General features: G+C 50.7%; 1 protein-coding gene across 1 annotated transcript in view; it reads left to right on the top strand.

Annotated features, from left to right (window-relative positions):
- The first annotated feature begins 638 nt into the window (after nucleotides 1–638).
- Nucleotides 639–22,643, top strand: part of NARF (nuclear prelamin A recognition factor) — a 29,560-nt gene continuing 7,555 nt past the window's right edge. The window contains exons 1-6 of the mRNA XM_010354372.2: nucleotides 639–799; nucleotides 2,106–2,186; nucleotides 6,813–6,956; nucleotides 11,138–11,270; nucleotides 14,600–14,734; nucleotides 20,344–20,462. Coding sequence (XP_010352674.1) covers nucleotides 773–799; nucleotides 2,106–2,186; nucleotides 6,813–6,956; nucleotides 11,138–11,270; nucleotides 14,600–14,734; nucleotides 20,344–20,462 — 639 coding nt within the window. The 5' untranslated portion in view covers nucleotides 639–772. The remainder of the gene's footprint in view (nucleotides 800–2,105; nucleotides 2,187–6,812; nucleotides 6,957–11,137; nucleotides 11,271–14,599; nucleotides 14,735–20,343; nucleotides 20,463–22,643) is intronic.

Raw genomic sequence — 22,643 nt, 5'->3', positions numbered from 1 at the left:
GGAGTAAGTGTTATTCTTTACTTTGTAAACTGTAAGGGCCCAAACCAACGTACTTGGTAAAATTATCCACAGTGAACGCACGCAAATGTCAAAAGGCCATCATTTAGCATCTGCCCTCGTGCTTCCGGGTCCGTCACGTGTTACTGCCAGGCAGGCCGCGCATGCGCGCTGCTACTCGGCCGGGCCTACGTGACACGAGGTGAAGCGGCAATGGCGGCGGACGAGGGCTGTGTCCCCGGCTCGCCCCGTCGGGAGCCACGAGTAAGGCGAGTGTCCGACGCCAAGCTGGCTGAGCGAGCCCGGCCGCGGCCTCCAGGCCCCGTGACCACCGGACCGAGCACCCTGGAACGGCCACGGCTTGGCCTCGGGACAGTCCGCGCGCTCACCGACTCCCTGGTGAACGCCGCTTGGCCGCCGCCACCGCCGCCGGACCTGCGAGAAGCGGAAACCGGCGCAAGAACCCGGTCCCGCGGCGCCGTACGTGGAGTGAAGCTGCGCTCCGCCCCGCGCGCTCCGATTGGCTCTGGGGCCTGGCCCGCCCCTTCTCGACACTGTCATTGGCCTAGACAAAGCCGTAGGGGTGGGGAATCCTATTGGCCCAGGGGTGCGGCTTGTCCTCTCCCGGTGCTCTCATTGGCCGAATGCGGCCGTGGGGGGTGAGGCCGCATCGGGGCAAGACAACAAAGGGCCGCGGGCGGCGGGCGGCGGTGTCCCAGTCTCCCGGTGCTTCCCTCAGGCTGAGGCGCCCGGCCTCCCGCCCGCAGCGCTCCAGATGAAGTGTGAGCACTGCACGCGCAAGGTGAGCGCCGCGGGCCCGGGAGGCGCGCGCCTGGTGCCTGTCCTGTGGGGCTCTGGGCGGCCCAGGTTGGCGGCCCGGGCCCGCCGCTTGCTCGCCTCAGGGCTCTTCAAGGCGCCCCCGGCCTCAGCACCCTGGGCCCGCCCGGCGTGGAGGCGGCCGGCGCGGGGTCCGCTGCGCTGTGGGGCGGGCTCGGTCTTAGCGGTTCTCCCTAAACTTGTCCATCTTTCCCACGCCCGCGAAGCGCGGAAACGAACGGAGACCGACCCTCTCGTGCCGCGCAGCACAGTCCGAGTAAACACCGGTCGTGGCGGGAATGATCAGAAGCGTTTCGAGGGGTTTTTAGGCGTTTTCGAACGTGTCCCGCTGAGGGTCACCGAGCAGCCGGTGCAGGGGCGGAAGCGGGTGACGGCTGCTGACCGGCGCCTTCCGCGCTTGTCTCCAGGCCGTGGCAACCACCGCGCAGCGCACACAGGAGAGTTTTATAGCTGTTTTTTCCGAAATGGGCTCCCGTGGATGCTGCTCTGTGGCTGGCTCTTCTGTGGGTGACACCGTGGCAGGAGGCTTCCGAGCTTTCAATGGGTCGTTCATCCCCGGTGGTGACTGCGTCGTATTCTAAGTACACCTGTGTCCAGGCGAATTCACCTATACAGGGGAGGCTACTGTTGCTTCTGCTTTTTTATTATTGCAGACAATAGAGATGTGTGTGTGATCTTAAGTACGTGTGCTTTTGTTTCACTAGAAAGGATAGAAGGCCAGGCGCGGTGGCTCAAGCCTGTTATCCCAACATCTTGGGAGGGGAGGCCTCGTTGGGTGGATCACGTGAGGTCAGGAGTTCGAGACCAGCCTGGCCAACATGGTGAAACCCCCTCTCTACTAAAAATACAAAAATTAGCCAGGTGTGGCAGTGCACGCCTGTAATCCCAGCACTTCAGGAGGCCGAGGCAGGTGGATTACCTGAGGTCAGCAGTTCAAAAACCATCGTGGCCAACATGGCAAAACCCCGTCTCTACTAAAAATACAAAATTATCCGGGCGTGGTGGTGCACACCTATAATCCCAGCTACTCAGGAGGCTGAGGCAGGAGAATCGCTTCAACCCGGGAGGAAGAGACTGCAGTGAGCCGAGATTGTGCCCCTGCACTCCATGGGTGAGAGTGAGACTCTGTCCAAAAAATAAATAAATAAATAAATAAATAAATTTAAAAAAAGAAAGGATAGAAATACATGAGCTTCATTGGTTAGAGTATGCACGTTTTCTTAATGGAGACGATTAAAAGTTCATTAATAATGTTCTTTTGCTTTTTTAAGGAATGTAGTAAGAAAACAAAAACTGATGACCAAGAGAATGTGTCAGCCGATGCACCGAGTCCAGCCCAGGAAAATGGAGAGGCAAGTAGATTTTTCAGTTTTGTATCAGCACAGAGTAAAACGCTGCTGCTGTTTTTCTCTTTGGGGGCTCACAGCATCATGCACATCACTGCTTTAGAGAAGACTGAAGTACAGCCGGGTGTAGTGGCTCACGCCTGTAATCCCAGCACTTTGGGAGGCCGAAGTGGGCGGATCACTTGAGGTTAGGAGTTTGAGACCAGCCTGGCCAACATGGTGAAACCTTATCTCTGCTAAAAATACAAAAATTATCCAGGTATGGTGGTGCACACCTGTAATCTCAGCTACTCAGGAGACCAGGGCAGGAGAATCGCTTGACCCTGGGAGACAGAGGTTGCAGTGAGCTGAGATTGCACCACTGTACTCCAGCCTGGGCAACAGAGTGAGACTCTGTCCCCCCAAAAAAAGACTGAAATAGGCTGGGCGTGGTGGCTCACGCCTGTAATCCCAGAACTTTGGGAGACCGAGGCAGGCAGATCATAAGGTCAGGAGATTGAGACCATCCTGGCTAACACAGTGAAACCTCATCTCTACTAAAAATACAAAATATTAGCCAAGCGTGGTGGTGGGCGCTTGTAGTCCCAGCTACTCAGGAGGCTGAGGCAGGAGAATGGCATGAACCTGGGAGGCAGAGCTTGCAGTGAGCCGAGATCGTGCCACTGCACTCCAGCGTGGGCAACAGAGCGAGACTCCGTCTCCAAAACTGAAGTAAACTTGAAGGGGCTAATAAAGACGTGTGTGAGACAGTCCATCGGTGGCACAAGGCCTGTCTTCTCAGAACACACCCATACCAAAACACACTGCCTTGGGAACAAAAAAACGTGGTGTAATATTGGATTTCTTCTTTTAATTTTTTTTTCCCCTTTTGAGACAGGGTCTCACTGTCACCCAGGCTGGAGTGCAGTGGCTCACTGCAGCCTCAACCTCCGAGGCTCAAGTGATTCTCCTGCCTCAGCCTCCGTAGTAGCTGGGACTGCTGGTATGCACCACCATGCCCATCTAATTTATTTTTTATTTTTATTTTTTTGTAGAGATGGAGTTCCATTATGTTGCCCAGGCTGGTCTTGAACTCCTGGGCTCAAGTGATCCTCCTGCCTCAGCCTCCCAAATTGCTGGGATTATAGGCATGAGCTACTATACCAAGTCCCAGCTGAATATTTTTTAATAGTAAGTTCCATTTTATAAAATAGGTATTGAGATATGTAATTTATAAAATAACTCAAATTTCATGATTCTGTAGTTAATTTTTTTAATAGTTTTCTTTTTTTTTTCTTTCTTTCTTTTTTTTTGAGACAGAGTCTGCCTCTTGTTGCCCAGGCTGGATTGCAGCGGTGCAATCTTGGTTCACTGCAACCTTCGCCACCCAGGTTAAAGAGATTTTCCTGCCTTAGCCTCCCAAGTAGTTGGGATTACAGGCGTGCATCACCACGCCCGGCTAATTTTTTGTATTTAGTAGAGACGGGTGAAACCATGTTGGTCAGGCTGTTCTCAAACTCCTGACCTCAGGTGATCCACCCGCCTCGGCCTCTCAAAGTGCTGGGATTACAGGCGTGAGCCACTGCACCCGTCCTCTTTTCTAATTCAGTTCTTGTTTTTAAATTATCCTTAGCTAGTAGCGATGGTTTCTGCTTATTGGATACATACCCTGAGCCTGGCTCTCAAGAATGTGATTTTATGGCCAGGCATGTTGGCTCACGTCTGTAATCCCAACACTTTGGGAGGCCGAGATGGGTGGATCACCCGAGGTCGGGAGCTCAAGATCAGCCTGACCAACATGGATAAACCCCGTCTTTACTAAAAATACAAAATTAGCTGGGCATGGTGTGCATGCCTGTAATTCCAGCTACTCAGGAGCCTGAGGCAAGAGAATCCCTTGAACCCAGGAGGCAGAGTTTGCGGTGAGCCGAGATCACACCACTGCACTCCAGCCTGGGCGACAGAGTGAGACTCCATCTCAAAAAAAAGAATGTCATTTTACGTGCAGTCTCATTTCATGCTCAGAGGAAGCATTACCTGTAAGCCTGGCCATTATCCCTGTTTTACTGAGTGAAGGATGTTGGGAGAGGTTAAGGTCATTCTACCCTTAGAGAGTACTGGTACCAATTTATAAATGGAGAGTTGGCAATATGGCAGAAGCATATTTTTTCCTTAAGTTCAGTAGTCCTGATACGTTTAATCTGTGAGGTTTTCTGGTTGCCCTGTGTGCTGTGGGGACTGTGGGGCTTAGAGAGCAACAGGGCCTGAGACAAGCACTCAAAGAGCTCGCCACAGGCAGAAGAGAGGTAGGGTGCATTGGAGTCCTGGAGGCAGCTGGGGCCAGTGCGCTTAAATGGCTGGCCCCAGGGGCCTCCGTCACCTGCCCTCTGGTTGTGACATCTTGAAGAGATATCTAAGCCCTGTGAGTCTCATTTCCTTATCAGAGGCCTGGGGAGTAGGGTTACTTCCCTCCCAGGACTGTGGTGAGGATGAGATAACATGTGTACACAGCCTAAGCGGGCGCCCTTCCAGGTCAGTGATGGACACAAGGTGAGAGGAGTTGGGTTAGGGTTAGTGGAGTGGACCCTGAAGAGTGGTCAGAATTTAGGGTGGGAGTCTAGGGAAGGGCACTGGCACCAGGCAAGAGGAGGGTGTGGACAGACATGCTCTAGGGAGAGACAGTGGCTCCCCTTGGCCAGGTCAGTGACAGTGCAGAGCTGTGGAGACTGTGAGGGGATGACTCAGGTGTTTGTTTTAGGGCAAGTGATAGAGGTAACCGACTTAAGCTGGCTAGAGTAGGGGGAAGAATTGCAGGAAGCCACTTGGGTGGCAGCTTTGAGAACCTAGGCAGAGGTGGTGGGCCTGGGCAAGTCTGCCAGAGTGGTAAAGACAGAACAGAGGACATAGTGCAGGGAAGGGAGTGCAGTTTTAGCTCCACAGATACTGGGCGTTCTACAGTGTGTGAGTCTGGGGTTTGGTGAGGAGAGCACTCTGCTGGAAGTGCAGGTGGCAGGGCTGCCCTGGGCAGAGTGAGGCCAGCAGGCCTGATAAAAGGGAACAGGGCTTCTGCAGAATGCGTGAGTGTGGAAGGCAGCAGGAATAAGAAGAAAGAATGTGACAAATGAGGAGGGAATAAGACCTGGACCATGAAACCTTATGGAAGGACTGGGTTATACACAGCGTGTCTGGTGGCAAGGCAGGGAGGAGGCACTGCTGGGTGAGGGGTGCAGTTTGGTCATGGGCACCTCGATCCAGATGGGCTGTGGAGGCAGAATTCATGCAGCTGTGGGCACCAAATGTTTGGAGTGGAGCAGTAGCTTTAACTCACTTGGAACTTGTTAGAAGCACAAACTCTTGAGCCCCATGTGGACCTCCTGAGTGCCCATCTGCCCTGAGTGCCCGTCTGCAGCAGAACAAGATCCCAGGGTGAGTGGGCTGCACAGAGACACGGGGTCATGCATAGACAGGAGGCAGAGGTGACACCCAAGCTGCCGTTCACAGCACGCTATGGAAGGAAGGGGCACATCCACAGCTGCCTCCTGTCAAATCATGTTTTAAAGAAAAACAAATGCATGGACTACCTGAGGAGCTTCTGTAATTTATTGACATTACTCCTGTAAGCGTCAGAGTGTCATATGTTCATCCACCAGTTATTTATTGAGCATTGTCTGTGTGCCATACCTCTTGGAGGTGCTGGGGAACAGGAGAACAAGACAGTGTTCGAGATTTCATGAGCTTACATTTTAGCAAGGAGGGACAGATTCCTGCCAGCAGTCAGCAACATGAGTACAGATGGGTGGGGAGGGGGTGGCGCTGTTTTAGCAGGTGTTGGACATCCTCTCTGCTGAAGGCCACCCAGGGCAAGCCTGGGGCTCTTAGAGGTTGCTTCATGCAGAGGGATGACGAGAGCAGCAAAGGCCAGTGGGGCGGGACGTGTGGAGACCAAGGGGGCTGTGATGGGACCCGGGCAGACAGGGGCCACTGGCTTTGCTCAGGCCCTCTGTGTGAGGGGCAGCTGTCTGAGCAGAGCAGAGGTGTAGTTTATGTTTTAGCAGATGTCAGGGACACAAGGGCCAATCAGGAAGGAGAAGCTGGAGGGGATCAAAGAGTGACTCTACATCTAGGTCAGGATGAGCATCTTGTTACATGTCCAAGTGCAAACCCAGAGCCAGCACTGAGTTGTAAAGTTCTGAGCCTCGAGGGAGAGGCCAGGGCTTTGGGTGGCCCCAGGGAGCCGTGGGATGGTAAGCTTAGGGAGCACAGAGCTAGAGGAGCAGTCAGAGGACTGGATCATAGGCACCAAAGAGGAAGGGGTCTAGGAGGAGGGAAGGGCCAGTGGGATCAGCTTCCAGAACACAGGGGTCGTTTACTTCCTACCACATGATGGTGCTAGGGCTGGGTTCCACCTTTGTCATCTGCATTGTTCCCTAGTGTCATCGTGGGCTGGGCCCTGGGTCCTGTGTCCCTCCACCACCTTGAGCTGCTCAGTGGCAGAGACTGTCCTGCTTCTAGACCCTTGAGCACCAGGCCTGGACCCTGGTATTGTCTCCGGTGTTTACTGTGAATTCGTGTATGGGTATTACCCTCCCTAAAAAAGCACATTAAAGAGTATTTGTTGAATAATCGTGCTGAAACGTTACCTTCCTTTCATAGAAGGGAGAATTCCACAAGCTGGCTGATGCCAGGATATTTTTGAGTGACTGCCTGGCATGTGACAGCTGCGTGACTGCAGAGGAAGGAGTCCAGCTTTCCCAGCAAAATGCCAAGGACTTCTTCCGCGTTCTGAACCTTAACAAGGTAAGGCATTCAGGGCATGTGCTAATGCTGGGGAGCTGACCTGGAGGTCGAGGTGAGTCCTGGCTTCCTGTACAGAAGCCTCTGCTGGGACAGCGGATGCACATCTCAGCCTTTTCCCAGTGTTGCTAGCGTCCCGCTTTGACCTTCTTCCAATCCTCTCCATCAAGAGCAAAATCCCTGCACAATTTCATGCTCCCTTAATGATGGTCAGGCAATGGTGGGGGGCTGGCACCACCCCTCAGGCTTCTGTGGCTTAAGCAGGGCCTCTGCCTGGTGAGGTCAGGTAACACGGGTGTTGGTGATCATGCGGGCAGCACAGAGCCGGAGCTCCTGCTGTTCTGCCTCTGCTTGCACGTTTTCGGACACGAGAGTTATGTTCTAACAGACCGATCAGCTTGGGGCAAGGCAGAGACACTCCGAGGAAGTAAAAATTCCCAAAGCTCCTTCCTTCAGCTCGTCCCTGCAGACCTCCTATACAGAACTAGAAGTGCCACTTGTCTTTCCGTGAGACAGGTTGTATTAGTCCATTCCCACATTGCTGCAAAGAACTACCTGACACTGGGTAATTTATAAAGCAGAGAGGTTTAATTGACTCACAGTTCCACAGGCTTTACAGGAGACATGGCTGGGGAGGCCTCGGGAAACAATCATGGCAGAAGGGCAAAGGGGAAGCAAGCATGTCTTCACGTGGCAGCAGGAGAGAGCAACTGAAGGGGGAGGTACTCCACCCTTATAAGCAACCAGATCTTGTGAGGACTCACTATCACGAGAAGAGCAAGTGGGAGATCTGCCCCCATGACCCAGTCACCTCCCGCCAGGCCCAGCCTTTGGTTTCACATGAGATTTGGGTGGGGACACAGGGCCAAATCATATCACAGATGAAAGAGAAAGAGACAAAGGCAGATGAGGCTGAAAGGCACTTCTTGGTTTCCATGCTGTCACCTCCAAAGGAAGCATCAGCATCCTACCCTGCCCAGGGTGTAGGAGCCCATTCACAGTAGGTAGTGTGCTAGAGCAAGGTAGGGGCCTCAAGAAACACTGACTGGCGCAAGTGTGGTGGCATAGGGGACAGCCAAGGAGCCTTCTCGCGTTTGCCATTTACCCCCATGGCATCTTCTGGACAAGTCATCCAGCATCGATTAGATCACAATGTTTTTCTTTTTGAGATAGGGTCTCACCCAGGCTGGAGTGCAGTGGTGCAATTTTGGCTCAGTGGGAAGACTCAGGGGATCCTCCCACCTCCGGAGGCTCCCTGTAGCCTCCAGAGCAGCTGGGACCACAGATGCGTGCTATCACACCTGCCTAATTTTTGTATTATTTGTAGAGATGGGGTTTTGCCATGTTGCCTAGACTGGTCCTGAACTCCTGTGCTCAAGCAGTCCTCCTGCCTCAGCCTCCCAAAGTGCTGGGATTACAGGCATCGGCCACCATGCATGACCTAGATCACACATGCAGATAGAGACACGTGTTCTTTGTGTTGCCAGCATTCGTCGTGTCTGGGTGCACACTGACTTACATGCAGTTGCACGGGAGCTCCATTAGCAAGCAGCAGGCTGCCTGGTTAGGATGGTCTGAACCAGGAGATGCCACCCCCATCAGCCAGGTTCGCCATGCATACCCGTCCCCACCTGCTCACCCTTGGCCTTTCAGGGAACAGAATGGCTTCAGCCATTTTGTTATGTTGTACAGACTTAGTGGATGCAGCTTTGCAGACTACTAGAGACTTAATTCTGTGGTATCAACGGTTTTTGCAAAAACACCCTTGAAAGTGTCTGTGTCACTTTATACTTCCCTAAATGATATGGGCAAACAGCTGTGTGCAGCCATCCTGGTCACATTCAATATCAAATTCAGTTTTTTCCAACCTGATGCATAGAAAATTGTATCTCATTTGCATTTTCCTGCTTATTTAGAGAAGTTGGTTGCCCCAGATTATGTTTATTGACAGTTTATATATAATCTTATGCTGCTTGTCCAGTCTACAACTTATATTTTAGTACGGTATAGATGTGGATACATTCTTTCTCCTTTTTTTTCTTTTTTGAGTTGGAGTCTCACTGTCTCCCAGGCTGGGGTGCAGTGGTGTGATCTCAGCTTACTGCAACCTCTCCTTCCTGGGTTCAAGCAATTCTCCTACCTCAGCCTCTCAGGTAGCTGGGATTAAAGGCATGTGCCACCATGCCCAGATAATTTTTGTATTTTTAATAGAGACAGGGTTTCATCATGTTGGCCAGGCTGGTCTCAAACTCCTGACCTCAAGTGAGCTGCTCGCCTCGGCCTCCCAAAGTTCTGGGATTACAGGTATGAGCCACCATGCCTGGCCGGATACATTCTTTTCTATTCGAAAAAGTCAAATTGTTCCAGCATCTTCTGTTCTTCCCCCGTTGACCTGAAATATCCCATCTCTCTCATATATTGATAGATGTGCGTCCATTTCTTTCTTTTTTCGGCCTTCACCTTGTTGGCCAGGCTGGTCTTGAATTGCTGGCCTCAAGTGATCCACCCGCCTTGGCCTCCCAAAGTGCTGGTATTACAGGTATGAGCCACTGTACCTGGCCGCCTTTTTTTTTTTTTTTCTCCCATAACTTCCACCCCACCCTCCTGCTGCGTGTCTATTTTTTTATTCTTTTTTGAGATGGAGTCTCGCTTTGTTCGCCCAGGCTTGAGTGCAGTGGCGCGATCTTGGCTGACTGCGACCTCTACCTCCTGGGTTCAAGCAGTTCTCCTGCCTCAGCCCCCTGAGTAGCTGGGATTACAGGTGCACACCACCATGTCTGACTAGTTTTTGTATTTTTAGTAGAGATGGGGTTTCTCCCTGTTGGCCAGGCTGGTCTCGACCTCCTGACCTCAGGCCATCTGCTGGCCTCGGCCTGCCGAAGTGCTGGGATTACAGGCATGAGCCACCACACCCGGACCTTGACTCTTTTTATCTGAACCTGTCTTCTATTGCACTGCCAATATCTAGTTTTGGTTTAAGGATATTGATAGCCTTGTGGTTTTATGCTAGTTTATGCAATATTTTTTTAGAACAGTTTGTAGATGAGGCTTACTCACAAAATGTCTTGGGCCTGGTTACTTTTCTTTCTTTTTTTTTTTTTTTTTGAGTTGGAGTCTCGCTGTGTCGCCCAGGCTGGAGTGCAGTGGAGCGATCTCAGCTCACTGCAACCTCTGTTTCACTGCAACCTCCACCTCCTGGGTTTAAGTAATTCTTTTGCCTCAGCCTCCCACAGTTCTGGGATGACAGGTGTGAGCCACCATGCCCAACCTGGCTGATGAGTTTTAAGAGGCATCTTTGGATGCCATTTTAGTGTGTGTGTTTTTTTATTGTTGTGTAGTTATTTCAGTTATTCATTGGCCAATGTTGTAATTTGTATTTTCCCTTTAAAATTATTTATTTTTTCCAGATACGCACATTGACCGATATAACACTGTTCCTGAAATTGACAAAGTCTCTTAGAGCTGTAGTTACGTCTCTTTGAAGACAGAGTATCGGCCAGGCCAGATGGCTCATGCCTGTAATCCCAGCAGTTTGGAAGGCCGAGGCAGGCAGATCACAAGGTCAGGAGTTCGAGACCAGGCTGCCCAATATGGCAAAACCCCATCTCTACTAAAAATACAAAAAATTAGCTGGGCATGGTAGCAGGTCCCTGTAATCCCAGCTGCTCGGGAGGCTGAGGCAGGAGAATCACTTGAACCTGGGAGGCAGAGGTTGCAGTGAGCCGGGATCAATGGTACCACTGCACATTAGCCTGGACAATAAGAGTGAAACTCTGTCTCGAAAAAGAAACAGAGTATTACTCTGTTACCCAGGCTAGAGTGCAGTGGCTGTGGCTGTTGCTAAGTGTGATTATAGGCTCTGCAGTCTCGAACTCCTGGCCTAAGCGATCCTCCTGCTTTAGCCTCCTGTGTAGCTGGAACTCTAGGCATGCACCACCGACACCAGCTCATGTTTCATTTTTTAAATCCTGACTTCTAAAAAAATATTTACCAGAAGCGCAGACCTCACCATAATCCTGACTTTTTTTCTTCTTTTTCCTTAATTACGTTTGCCGGTGTTTGTCTATTTTATTAGTCTTTGCATAGACCATCCATTACGTTGTTCTGAATTTCTCATTAAGATGTGTAGCTTTTACTCCTTGTGTAATCAGCAGATACCTGACATTCTCTATTTCTTCTTCCAGAAATGTGATACCTCAAAGCACAAAGTGCTGGTAGTGTCTGTGTGTCCTCAGTCTTTGCCTTATTTTGCTGCTAAATTCAATGTCAGTGTAACTGATGCTTCCAGAAGACTCTGTGGTTTCCTCAAAAGTCTTGGTGAGTCATCCTTTGATAAATTGGGAATGTATAACTTGAGTTTATAAGTGCCCTTTTTAATCTAAAGTTCGTTTTTCAAGGGTGCAGGGTATATAAGCAACTTCCAAAAGAGTCTCTTGGAATGTAAAAAGACGTTGTCCCGTGTGTCATGAAAACCCAGCCTCTGATCGATGGTAGACGAGTGTCACTTTTCTCCTTTGCTGTGCACAGACGGGTGTTTTGTTACACAATGGGAGGTGACCCCTCTGGGACCAAACGGTGACTGCCTCTGACAACATGGACAGGGACACTGGGAGATTCCCACACTGGCCCAGCAACCTCCAAGTCACCCATTACCCCCAGAGGGTGTATTTGATAAACAGTCACTTCTGAAATGATTAGTGTCTGGTTTCCCAAGAAGCTGTCTAAAGAGCAGAGCAGAAAGGGAATGGGCTTGTGTCCTTTACCTGAGGAATGAATGAAAGGTAGAAATTTAAGAATATAATCAAAGAACTCGACATCCGCACTGGAATAACACTGCCTGAAATGTTGATGCATGATGCTTCTGCGTCTTCTGCTTTGGTCAAACTGGAACTGCCTCCCTCCATTTGCTTATAGAGGGGCTTTTATAGCCTTGAGCATCCTCATAGCATGATGGCCAATGTGCAAGTTCAGAAAAGGAAGACTGAGCGAGTTGCCAAATAAGAGTTTGTTGGCCGGGCGTGGTGGCTCAAGCCTGTAATCCCAGCACTTTGGGAGGCCGAGGTGGGCGGATCACGAGGTCAGGAGATCGAGACCATCCTGGCTAACGTGGTGAAACCCTGTCTCTACTAAAAAATACAAAAAACTAGCCGGGTGAGGTGGCGGGCACCTGTAGTCCCAGCTACTCGGGAGGCTGAGGCAGGAGAATGGCGTGAACCCGGGAGGCGGAGCTTGCAGTGAGCTGAGATCCGGCCACTGCACTCCAGCCCAGGCCACAGAGCGAGGCTCCGTCTCAAAAAAAAAAAAAAAAAAAAAAAGAGTTGTTGTTGTTTGTTTTTTGAGATGGAGTCTCGCTCTTGTGCCCCAGGCTGGAGTGCAATGGTGCGATCTCCACTCACTACAACCTCCGCCTCCCAGGTTCAAGAGATTCTCCTGCCTCAGCCTCCTGAGTAGCTGGGATTACAGGTGCGCGCCACCACACCCAGCTAATCTTTGTATTTTTAGTAGAGATGATGTTTCACCATGTTGGCCAGGATGGTCTTAATCTCTTGACCTCGTGATCCACCCACCTTGGCCTCCCAAAGTGCTGGGATTATAGGCATGAGCCGCCGTGCCTAGCCAAAAGCTTTTATTATTCTACAGTGGCTTTTAAAAATTGTAAATATTGGTCAGGTTTGGTGGCTCATGCCTGTAATCCCAGCACTTTGGAAGGCCAAGACCAGAAGATTGCTTGAGGCCAGGAGCTTGAGACGAACCTGGACAACATAGCAAGATCCCATCTCTGCTAAATAAGTACATAGGTGTAGATATATTGGGAATTACTGGTGAAATAAAATGATGTTTGGAATAAGGATCATCAGGACAGACTTGAAGTCTGAGCAGCAGCCTGAGGGTCCTGATGCTCCCTGTTCCCCAGGTGCCTGGGCTCTAACAGGGCCTGGTCATCTAGCACATAATGTGTTGCCGCCAAAACCCAGCTACAGCAACAAGTGCACACACATTAGGTCGCTCCTTCATGCTTGTCATCATAAAGCCTCGGGTTAGGTTAGTTTTACTGAAGATCAAAGTTGCCAAATGCTATATTTTCTCATGATGGAATCTCTTATTTGGGAATAGATTGTTAAAATTATATAATGGAATATTATATATCAATAAAATGTATCCACGGTAAAATTGATTTCTTAATGTAATATTTTAAAATTTATAATATTTCTTTTTTTTTTTTTTGAGATAGAGTCTCGCTCTGTTGCCCAGGCTGGAGTACAGTGGTGCCATCTCGGCTCACTGCAAGCTCCACCTCCCAGGTTCACGCCATTCTCCTGCCCCACCACCACGCCCGAGTTATTTTTTTTTTTTTTTTGGTAGAGACGGGGTTTCACCATGTTAGCCAGGATGGTCTCGATCTCCTGACCTCGTGATCCACCCATCTCGGCCTCCCAAAGTGCTGGGATTATGAGCAACTGTGCCCGGCCTAATATTTCTTATAACTAGTTGCATTTTCTCTCAGCTTTGTTACCTGGGAAGGGGGAGAAACAAAAAATTTAAAATTAAAAAATTCAGGCTGGGCATGGTGGCCCACGCCTGTAATCCCAGCACTTTGGGAGGCCAAAGCAGGCGGATCATGAGGTCAGAGATCGAGATCATCCTGCTAACACGGTGAAACCCCGTCTCTACTAAAAAACACAAAAAATTAGCCGGGTGTGGTGGCAGGTGCCTGTAGTCCCAGCTACTCGGGAGGCTGAGGCAGAAGAATGGTGTGAATCTGGGAGGTGGAGCTTGCAGTGAGCTGAGATCACACCACTGCACTCCAGCCTGGGCAACAGAGTGAGACTGTCTCAAAAAAAAAAAAAAAAAAGAAATCAGTATAAAAATGTAAACTATTATAAAAGTATGCCCAGCCATTCTGTACTTTTACTGTACATTCTACTTTTAAACACACCAAGAACCATCACAGACTGAAATTTAATTTCCTGTGAATTGGAAGAGAATGCTGTGGGTATGTTATAATATTCCATTAATTTATGTATGGAGTGAGGTGTTTTAAAATGTAGATGTACAGAGAGAAGAAGCACGAGAGAGAACATACATATTTCATTGTGAAAAATGATACACGTTCATTGTTTACATAAAAAAAGATAAAGCACATAGTCTTGAACTTACGCCATTAGGAACAGAAAAGAACCAAGGCTGATTTTATTATCATAGGAGAGATGCCTGTAGAATTTATGCTTTAAGTTTGTTTCTTAAACGTGAGAAAGCAAAAATGAGTAAGAATGAGGAGGTATTGGCTGGACGCAGCGGCTCACGCCTGTAATTCCAGCACTCTGGGAGGCCAAGGTGGGTAGATCACCTGAGCCCAGGAATTCAAGACCAGCCTGGCCAACATGGTGAAACTTCATCTCTACTAAAAAATACAAAAATTGGCCGGGCATAATGGCGGGTGCCTGTAATCCTGGTTACTGGGGAGACTGAGGTGGGAGGATCACTTGAACCCGGGAGGCGGAGGTTGCCATGAGCCGAGATTGTGCCACTGCACTGTGGCCTGGGTGACAGAACGAGACTCCGTCTCAAAAAAAAAAAAAAAAGGAAGCCTAAAAGTAGATCTTTTCGTAGGTGCTTTAAGCTGAACATGCTCCTCTCTCCTGCAGGGGTGCACTATGTGTTTGATACGAGGATAGCTGCGGATTTTAGTATCCTGGAGAGCCAAAAAGAATTTGTGCGTCGCTATCGCCAGCACAGTGAGGAGGAACGCACCCTTCCCATGCTGACCTCTGCCTGTCCTGGTGAGTCCCTGGAGGTGCCAACAGAGGTTTCACAAGGTTCTGCAGGCGCTGGATGAGGTTGGAGGCAGACAGACCCATCCCACCCAGCCTTGTAGACCAGGAGGGAAGAGCTTGGCCTGATTCACAGAGGGCATTTGATGTTTAGGGACAGCCAGTTTAGTTTTTCATCAGAGGTGCCACACTGTAGGCCGGGCGCGGTGGCTCACACCTGTAATCCCAGCACTTTGGGAGGCCGAGACGGGCGGATCACGAGGTCAGGAGATCGAGACCATCCTGCCTAACACGGTGAAACCCTGTCTCTACTAAAAATACAAAAATTAGCCGGGCGGGGTGGCGGGCGCCTGTAGTCCCAGCTACACAGGAGGCTGAGGCAGGAGAATGGCGTGAACCCGGGAGGCGGAGCTTGCAGTGAGTGGAGATTGCGCCACCGCACTCCAGCCTGGGCGACAGAGTGAGACTCTATCTCAAAAAAAAAAAAAAAAAAAAAAAAAGAGGTGCCACACTGGAAAGGCTAGTATGTTTGTTTAGTTTAGTTTAGTTTAGTTTAGTTTTATTTTAGTTTTAGTTTAGTTTTAGTTTAGTTTGAGACAGAATCTCGCTCTGTTGCCCAGGCTGGAGTACAGTGGCACGATCTCAGCTCACTGCAAGCTCCACCTTCTAGGTTCAAGCGATTCTCTTGCCTCAGCCTGCCAAGTAGCTGGGACTACAGGTGCATGCCACTGCACCCAGCTAATTTTTGTATTATTAGTGCAGATGGGGTTTTGCCATGTCGGCCAGGCTGGTCTTGAACTCCTGATCTCAGGTGATCTGCCTGCCTTGGCCTCCCAAAGTGCTGGGATTACAGGCATGAGCCATTGCGCCCAGCCTAGGCAGATCTTTTGAGCCCAGGAGTTTGAGGCCAGCCTGGGCAACTTGTCTCTATTTTTTTTTTGTTTTTTTTTTTTTTGGAGACAGAATCTCAGTCTGTCGCCCAGGCTGGAGTGCAGTGGCGTGATCTCTGCTCACTGCAAGCTCCGCTTCCCAGGTTCACATTATCCTCCTGCCTCAGCCTTCCAAGTAGGTGGGACTACAGGCACCTGCCACCACACCCAGCTAATTTCTTTTCGTATTTTTAGTAGAGACGGGGTTTCACCATGTTAGCCAGGATGGTCTCTATCTCCTGACCTCGTGATCCTTCCACCTCGGCCTCCCAAAGTGCTGGGATTACAGGTGTGAGCCACTGCACCTGGCCAGGTTCTCTTTTATGCCTTAGCCTCCCGAGTAGCTGGGATTACAGGCTAACGCCACCACGCCTGGCTAATTTTTGTATTTTTAGTAGAGATGGGGTTTCGCCATGTTGCCAAAAGCTGGTCTTGACAAGTGATCTGCCCGCTTTGGCCTCCCAAAGTGCTGGGATTACAGACATGAGCCACCACACCCGTCCTCTAATTTTTTTAATAAATATTTTTTAAAAGGAAAAGAAAAGTAGGCCAGGCATTACAGCCATAATCCCAACAATTTAGGAGGCTGATGTGGGAGGATTGCTTGAGCCCAGGAATGTGGAACCAGCCTCATCAACAGAGTGAGACCTTGTCTCTGCAAAAAAACAAAAGAAAGCCGGGGTGGTGGCATGTACCTGTAATCCTAGCTACTACAAATCATAGCCTGAGGTGAGTAGACTGTTTGAGCCAAGGAGTTAGAGGCTGCAGTGAGCTATGACTCCTCCATTGTACTCCAGCCTGGGCGAAAGACTGAGGTCCTGTCTCTTAAGAAAATTTATTTTCTCTTGCAAGTACGACATATCTCAGATGTACAAATTATTATGGAATAATACGGCAAACGTGCATCTATCCTTTGCCAGCTTAAAAAAATACAGAATAAGAAAATTTTGACCAGGCGCGCTAGCTCACACCTGTAATCCCAGCACTTTGGGAGGCTGAAGCGGGCGGAACACGAGGTCAGGAGATGGAGATCATCCTGGCGAACACCGTGAAACCCCGTCTCTACTAAAAATACAAAAAAATTAGCCGGGCGTGGTGGTGGGCGCCTGTAGTCTCAGCTTCTTGGGAGACTGAGGCAGGAGAATGGCGTGAACCCGGGAGATAACGGAGCTTGCGGTGAGCGGAGATCGCATCACTGCACTCCAGCCTGAGAGACAGAGCGAGACTGCATCTCAAAAAAAAAAAGAAAAAAAGAATAAAATTCCTTTACATTGATATTCAGATACTCTCAGAGAGCACTGTTTAAACCGCTCTTTAATTGGTTTTTGGATGCCTGAGTTATAGAAGAGATTTATCACACATGCTTTTCAATTCTGGAAAAGTAGAGAGTTTGGGTTAAGAAATTTTTGACGATGCATAAGGGAGTAAGGAAAGAATGGCTATCCTGGCAAACATTACTTAAAAATTATTCTGGCCGGGCGCGGTGGCTCAAGCCTGTAATCCCAGCACTTTGGGAGGCCGAGACGGGCGGATCACGAGGTCAGGAGATCGAGACCATCCTGGCTAACACGGTGAAACCCCGTCTCTACTAGAAAATACAAAAACTAGCCGGGCGAGGTGGCGGGCGCCTGTAGTCCCAGCTACTCGGGAGGCTGAGACAGGAGAATGGCGTAAACCTGGTAGGCGGAGCTTGCAGTGAGCTGAGATCCGGCCGCTGCACTCCAGTCCGGGCTGACAGAGCGAGACTCCGCCTCAAAAAAAAAAAAAAAAAAAAATTATTCTAACTACATGAGGCCTGTGGGAGCATAGGAGAGCTCTATCTAAGCTAGTCGTAGGCTGTATACTTTTTAGGGTTTGGTTCACGTTTTAGTTCTCAATTTATGCTCCCCCCACAATGGTTTCAAATTTTTCTAGCATTTTACATGTCAACCTTTAGTCATTAGGATTATGAGTTAATAAGATAGAATGTTGACATTGTGGTTGCTTAGAATATGGACTTACTCTCTAGCCATGTATAAAATATAAAGAGGAAATTTACCAGCTGTTCTGTGGGCTGCACTGGTTGGCTTGTTATTTGAGCTGTGTCGTTCACCAGCAACCCACGGTCTGCTGTGTTCTCAGCCCCAGATGGGGATGGGGGTGTTAGTGGCTCCTTTCAGCTGTATGGTTTGCCTTAGTTTAAGTGACTCACAGATTTTTGTATCAGAGGTCTAAGTATAAACTGTTTGATACCAGATACAGCCTTTTACTAGATTGTGGGTATTACATTCAGCTCTTGTGGCATTTTGGGTGTTCTTCCAGGTGTAAAGGAATAATTTCCACACCTGATGGTTTCAGGAGCTACCTGGGCTCCAGTGACCTGGGAGTACCTGGTGTTTGTGTGCTGAGCCTGCCTCTGTGGTCCCCTTGCTGGAGTACTTTGGTTTTGGGGTCCATTACATGATGCCACACACAACATGGCTTCACAACACCAGTCACACTTGCTTAGTTCCACCCCCAACCAAGGAAGAGGCCATGTGAAATGACAAAGAACTAACGCCAGTGCCCCTGGAGCAGTGGGTTTCTAAATTATAAAAAATTCAGGCGAGGCACGGTGGCTCATACCTGTAATCCCAGCACCTTGGGAGGCTGAGGTGGGTGGATCACGAGGTCAGGAGATCGAGACCATCCTGGCCAACATGGTGAAATGCCGTCTCTACTAAAAATACAAAAAATTAGCCAGGTATGGTGGTGGGCGCCTGTAGTCCCACCTACTCAGGAGGATGAGGTGGGAGGATCACTGGAACCTGGGAGGTCGAGGCTGCGGTGAGCCGTGATTGCACCACTGCACTCCAGCCTGGGTAACAGAGCAACCCTGTCAATTATACATATATGCTACATACATACAGCAAATCTCAAGCTAAAATAGGAAGCAAGGGGCTGGTCTGCAGCTGGTGGCTGGAGAAGAGAAAGGATTTGGTGACACATTTCTCAGAAATGCCATCACTGAGAAGAGAGTCTCAGGGCCCCTGCCTAGCGTTGTGTTCACTGCCACAGGCGGAGGGATCACCATTTCTATACAGATCAGCAGTCTACTCAGGATTCTCATCAGCAGAGTTAGTTCCTTCAGTGATCGAGAGTTCCATTCTAGGTTCCATCCCAGTAGGATCTCTCATAAGGAAATCAGCAAATGCGAGGAGACTGCAAAAAGTTTGTGAAAGAACAGAATTCAAAGATAAAAAGTATAAACTCTATTTCTTGGCCGGGCGCGGTAGCTCACACCTTTGGGAGGCCGAGGCAAGTGGATCACAAGGTCAGGAGATTGAGACCATCCTGTCTAACACGGTGAAACCTCATCTCTGCTGAAAATACAAAAGCTAGCCAGGCGTGGTGGCGGGTGCCTGTTGTCCCAGCTACTCAGGAGGCTGAGGCAGGAGAATGGCGTGAACCTGGGAGAGGACGGAGCTTGCAGTGAGCGGAGATCGCGCCACTGCACTGCAGCCTGGGTGACAGAGCGAGACTCCGTCTCAAAAAAAAAAGAAAAAGATAAAAAGTATAAACTTTATTTCTCAACATAAGCTCCATCCTGGTCAAACACTTTTTTTATTTTTTATTTTATTTATTTATTGAGACAGAGTCTCGCTCTGTCACCCAGGCTGGAGTGCAGTGGTGTGATTTTGGCTCACTGCAACCTCCACCCGCCGGGTTCAAGTGATTCTCCCACCTCAGCCTCATGAGAAGCTGCGATTGCAGGCGCATGCCACCACGCCCAGCTAAGTTTTGTATCTGTAGTAGAGACAAGGTTTTACCATTTTGGTCAGGCTGGTCTCAAACTCCTGACCTCAGGTGATCTGCCCGCCTTAGCCTCCCAAAGTGCTGGGATTACAGGCGTGAGCCACTGAGCCTGGCCAAGACACTTTTTTTTTTTTTTGAGCTAGAGTCTCGCTCTGTTGCCCAGGCTGGAGTGCAGTGGTGCAATCTCAGCTCACTCCAACCTCCGCCTCCCGGGTTCATGCCATTCTCCTGCCTCAGCCTCCTGAGTGGCTGGGACTACAGGCGCCCGCCACCACTCCTGGCTAATTTTTAATTTTTTGTGTTTTTAGTAGCGACGGGATTTCACCGTGTTAGCCAGGCTGGTCTCCCAGGCTGGTCTCAATCTGCTGACCTCGTGATCCGCCCGTCTCGGCCTGCCAAAGTTCTGGGATTACAGGCATGAGCCATCATGTCTGGCTAGATTTCTTATATTTTAAAAAGTGTGCAGTTGTTGGGCTGTTAATTTCTAGTCGGTAAGAGAAGTTGGGCAAGCATGTGGCTGCTCTCCCCTGAGCGGTAACTGTGTGTCCTGGCTGCAAAGACTCTGTAGCTGGCCAGGGGGTTTCACACGGTGCAGCCTGGGCCACTGCTCCTGCTGCCCTTCAGTGCTTGTTCCCTTTCACCTTTTTGGGGGACCTGTTACCCCGACTCTTACTTGTCTGTCGGCCTTGCAGGGACGCTCCCATTTCCCAGTAGCCTCCAGGCCTGCAGGTTCCCATGACCCACAGCTGGGCCACAGAGGATGGGTTTTGGGTCCAGCACGAGTTCCTGGTAAGGCCTGGGGAAAAGGTGACCTGGCTTTACCCTGGGGCGGCAGGGACTCAGCGTTCCCTGGTGCGTGGCAGGAAGGTCCAGAGGAAGCAGTAAGGAGCTGACCTTGGACCCTTCTCTCCCCAGGCTGGGTCCGATATGCCGAGCGGGTGCTGGGCCGTCCCGTCACTGCCCACCTCTGCACCGCCAAGTCCCCCCAGCAGGTCATGGGCTCTTTGGTGAAGGATTATTTCGCCAGACAGCAGGTAAGCTGACCTCTCTCTGGAGGGCAGGAAGGGCAAGTGAGGGAGGACCATGGCATAGGGGCCCAGGAAGGGGAGGTTCCCCATCTGTCCGGTGTGGTCACGGCCCCCCAGGTGAGCAAAAAGGAAGCTGTGGCTTCAGGAAACATTAGCAGTGCTGTTTCTCACCAGCGCCCATCTCTGTTCCTCCCTTCCTTCTTCTCACAACCTCTTTCTTTCTTCTGAACCTTTTCTGTGGCATCTGGTCGTTCTCGTGGGCCCATTCGGGGTAGACATGCTGCCCACCCTGCTGAGAATGAGACCCAAGACCTTGCCCAGAGATGCTGCCTGCCTGCTGTTGGGACGCCTCACCCAAGGAGGCCTAGAATGGCCTGTGCCCAGAGGCCGAGGGCCACTATCATTTCGGGAGCCAAACCTGGCCTCTGCCCTGGCCTTTTCCCTCAGACCATGGGCATCACATGACTTCCTTAGCCCCTTCTGTGAGATTCTGCAGGGGCCGTGATGCTGTCTTCGACTTGATGGAGTGAGTCCTGGCCGGAGGCTCCTGCATGCCCCCTGCCTCAGCCCATCATGTTCTCCCTTCCCACAGCCCTCTGTGGCCCCCAGGTCCTCCCAGAACTCCCTGATATCTCCAAGGCCACCCTCAAAGGGACCCTAATCCCGTGGTTTATTCTCCAGCCGCTGGCATGCCCCACACTGCTCTTCTCAATCAGACTTTACACCTCCCTCCAGGGGAGCAGCCACGTCCAGGCACTGTGGTAACCGGAGTAGAGGGCAACATCAGGATCTTTCAGACATTTGAAGTCAGCCTAAAAGGGCACGCATATTTGGCAGCCTTGTTACTTTAGCAATAGGCAGTGTTTTCTTTCTACCTAGTTTCTTTCTACCCATAAAGTCACAATCTGGCAAATGGTAAACATGATGTCAGACAGAGTATACGCGTTCAGTTTAGACAGGACCAAAAAATGAGCTATGGGACTTTATGTCTGTCCCTTGCCCTGCCCCCACCTGAAGAGAGCCATGTGTTTCTAGGTCTTCCACGTGCTGCCCTCTACCCTGGCTGGAGCCCAGAGCTGTGTGTCCTCCTGTAGGTGCCGTGAGGGGCAGCTGCAGAGACGCGGCCTCCAGCAGCTCCTCACCTGACCGTCTGATACAACTGCGACCAGGGGCGGGTTTCCTCTTTTGCTCCGCCCCTGCCCTGAATGGGGCCTTTCCACCCAGACCTCACCACAGGATCACTTGGCAACTGCTGGCTTCTGGCTTGCCACCAGTTCAGGCCCAGCCACAGGCACTTGCTCTGTGTGGCAGGGCCCCAGGAGAGGGGTAGCTTGGGTGGGCATCGCTTGGGAAGATTCAGGAAAGCCTGTGGGTGAAGTAGCCAGCACACACACACACACACACACGAGCGCGCGCACACACACTTGGGCCTCCCACAATGGCTCCATGCTGGACCAGCAACGGCTCCACGCCAGCTGGACCTCTTGCCTGTTTTGTCCCATGTGCACAGGTTCAGGAGGAGATGGGCTCAGCCTTCCTGGTTCTTCCAAGAGGCTCCACTGACTGGGGTGCTTTGCAGATGGTTTGGGAGTACCACACTCAGTCCCAAGGGAGGCAGCAGACAGACACGGATGGGGTGCTGGTGCTCGGTAGAGTTGAAGAGGGGATGGGAGCCAGATGTGACTACAGCAGCTTCATCTGTGGGGCCCAGCCTCAGACCCACAACAGTCCCAGCCCCAAGAAAGTGCCGCATGCAGACAGGCTCGATGGCTCACACCTGTAATCCTAGTACTTTGGAGGCCGAGGTGGGCAGATTGCCTGAGATCAGGAGTTTGAGACCAGCCTGGGCAACACGGTGAAACCCCATCTCTACTAAAGTACAAAAAATTAGCCAGGCATGGCGGCACGTGCCTGTAGTCCCAGCTACTCAGGAGGCTGAGACGGGAGAATCGCGTGAACCCAGGAGGCGGAGGTTGCAGTGAGCTGAGGTCATGCCACTGCACTCCAGCCTGGGCGACAGAGCAAGACTCCGTCTCAAAAAAAAAAAAAAAAAAGAGAAAGTGCTCCATGCAGTGTCTGGAGGGCAACAGCAGGGGGCAGTTGGTCTCCCATCCCTCCTGTCCTGGGCACCAAGTGTAAGCTGCCATCGTCACCTCTCCACTAGCCCTAAACATGGGTGCCCCTCTC

This window comes from Rhinopithecus roxellana, chromosome 19, assembly GCF_007565055.1.
Source record: "Rhinopithecus roxellana isolate Shanxi Qingling chromosome 19, ASM756505v1, whole genome shotgun sequence".
In the NCBI taxonomy this organism is placed as follows: domain Eukaryota; kingdom Metazoa; phylum Chordata; class Mammalia; order Primates; family Cercopithecidae; genus Rhinopithecus; species Rhinopithecus roxellana.
The sequence above is the reverse complement of the archived record's forward strand: the minus strand, read 5'-3'. Positions and strand labels throughout refer to the sequence as shown.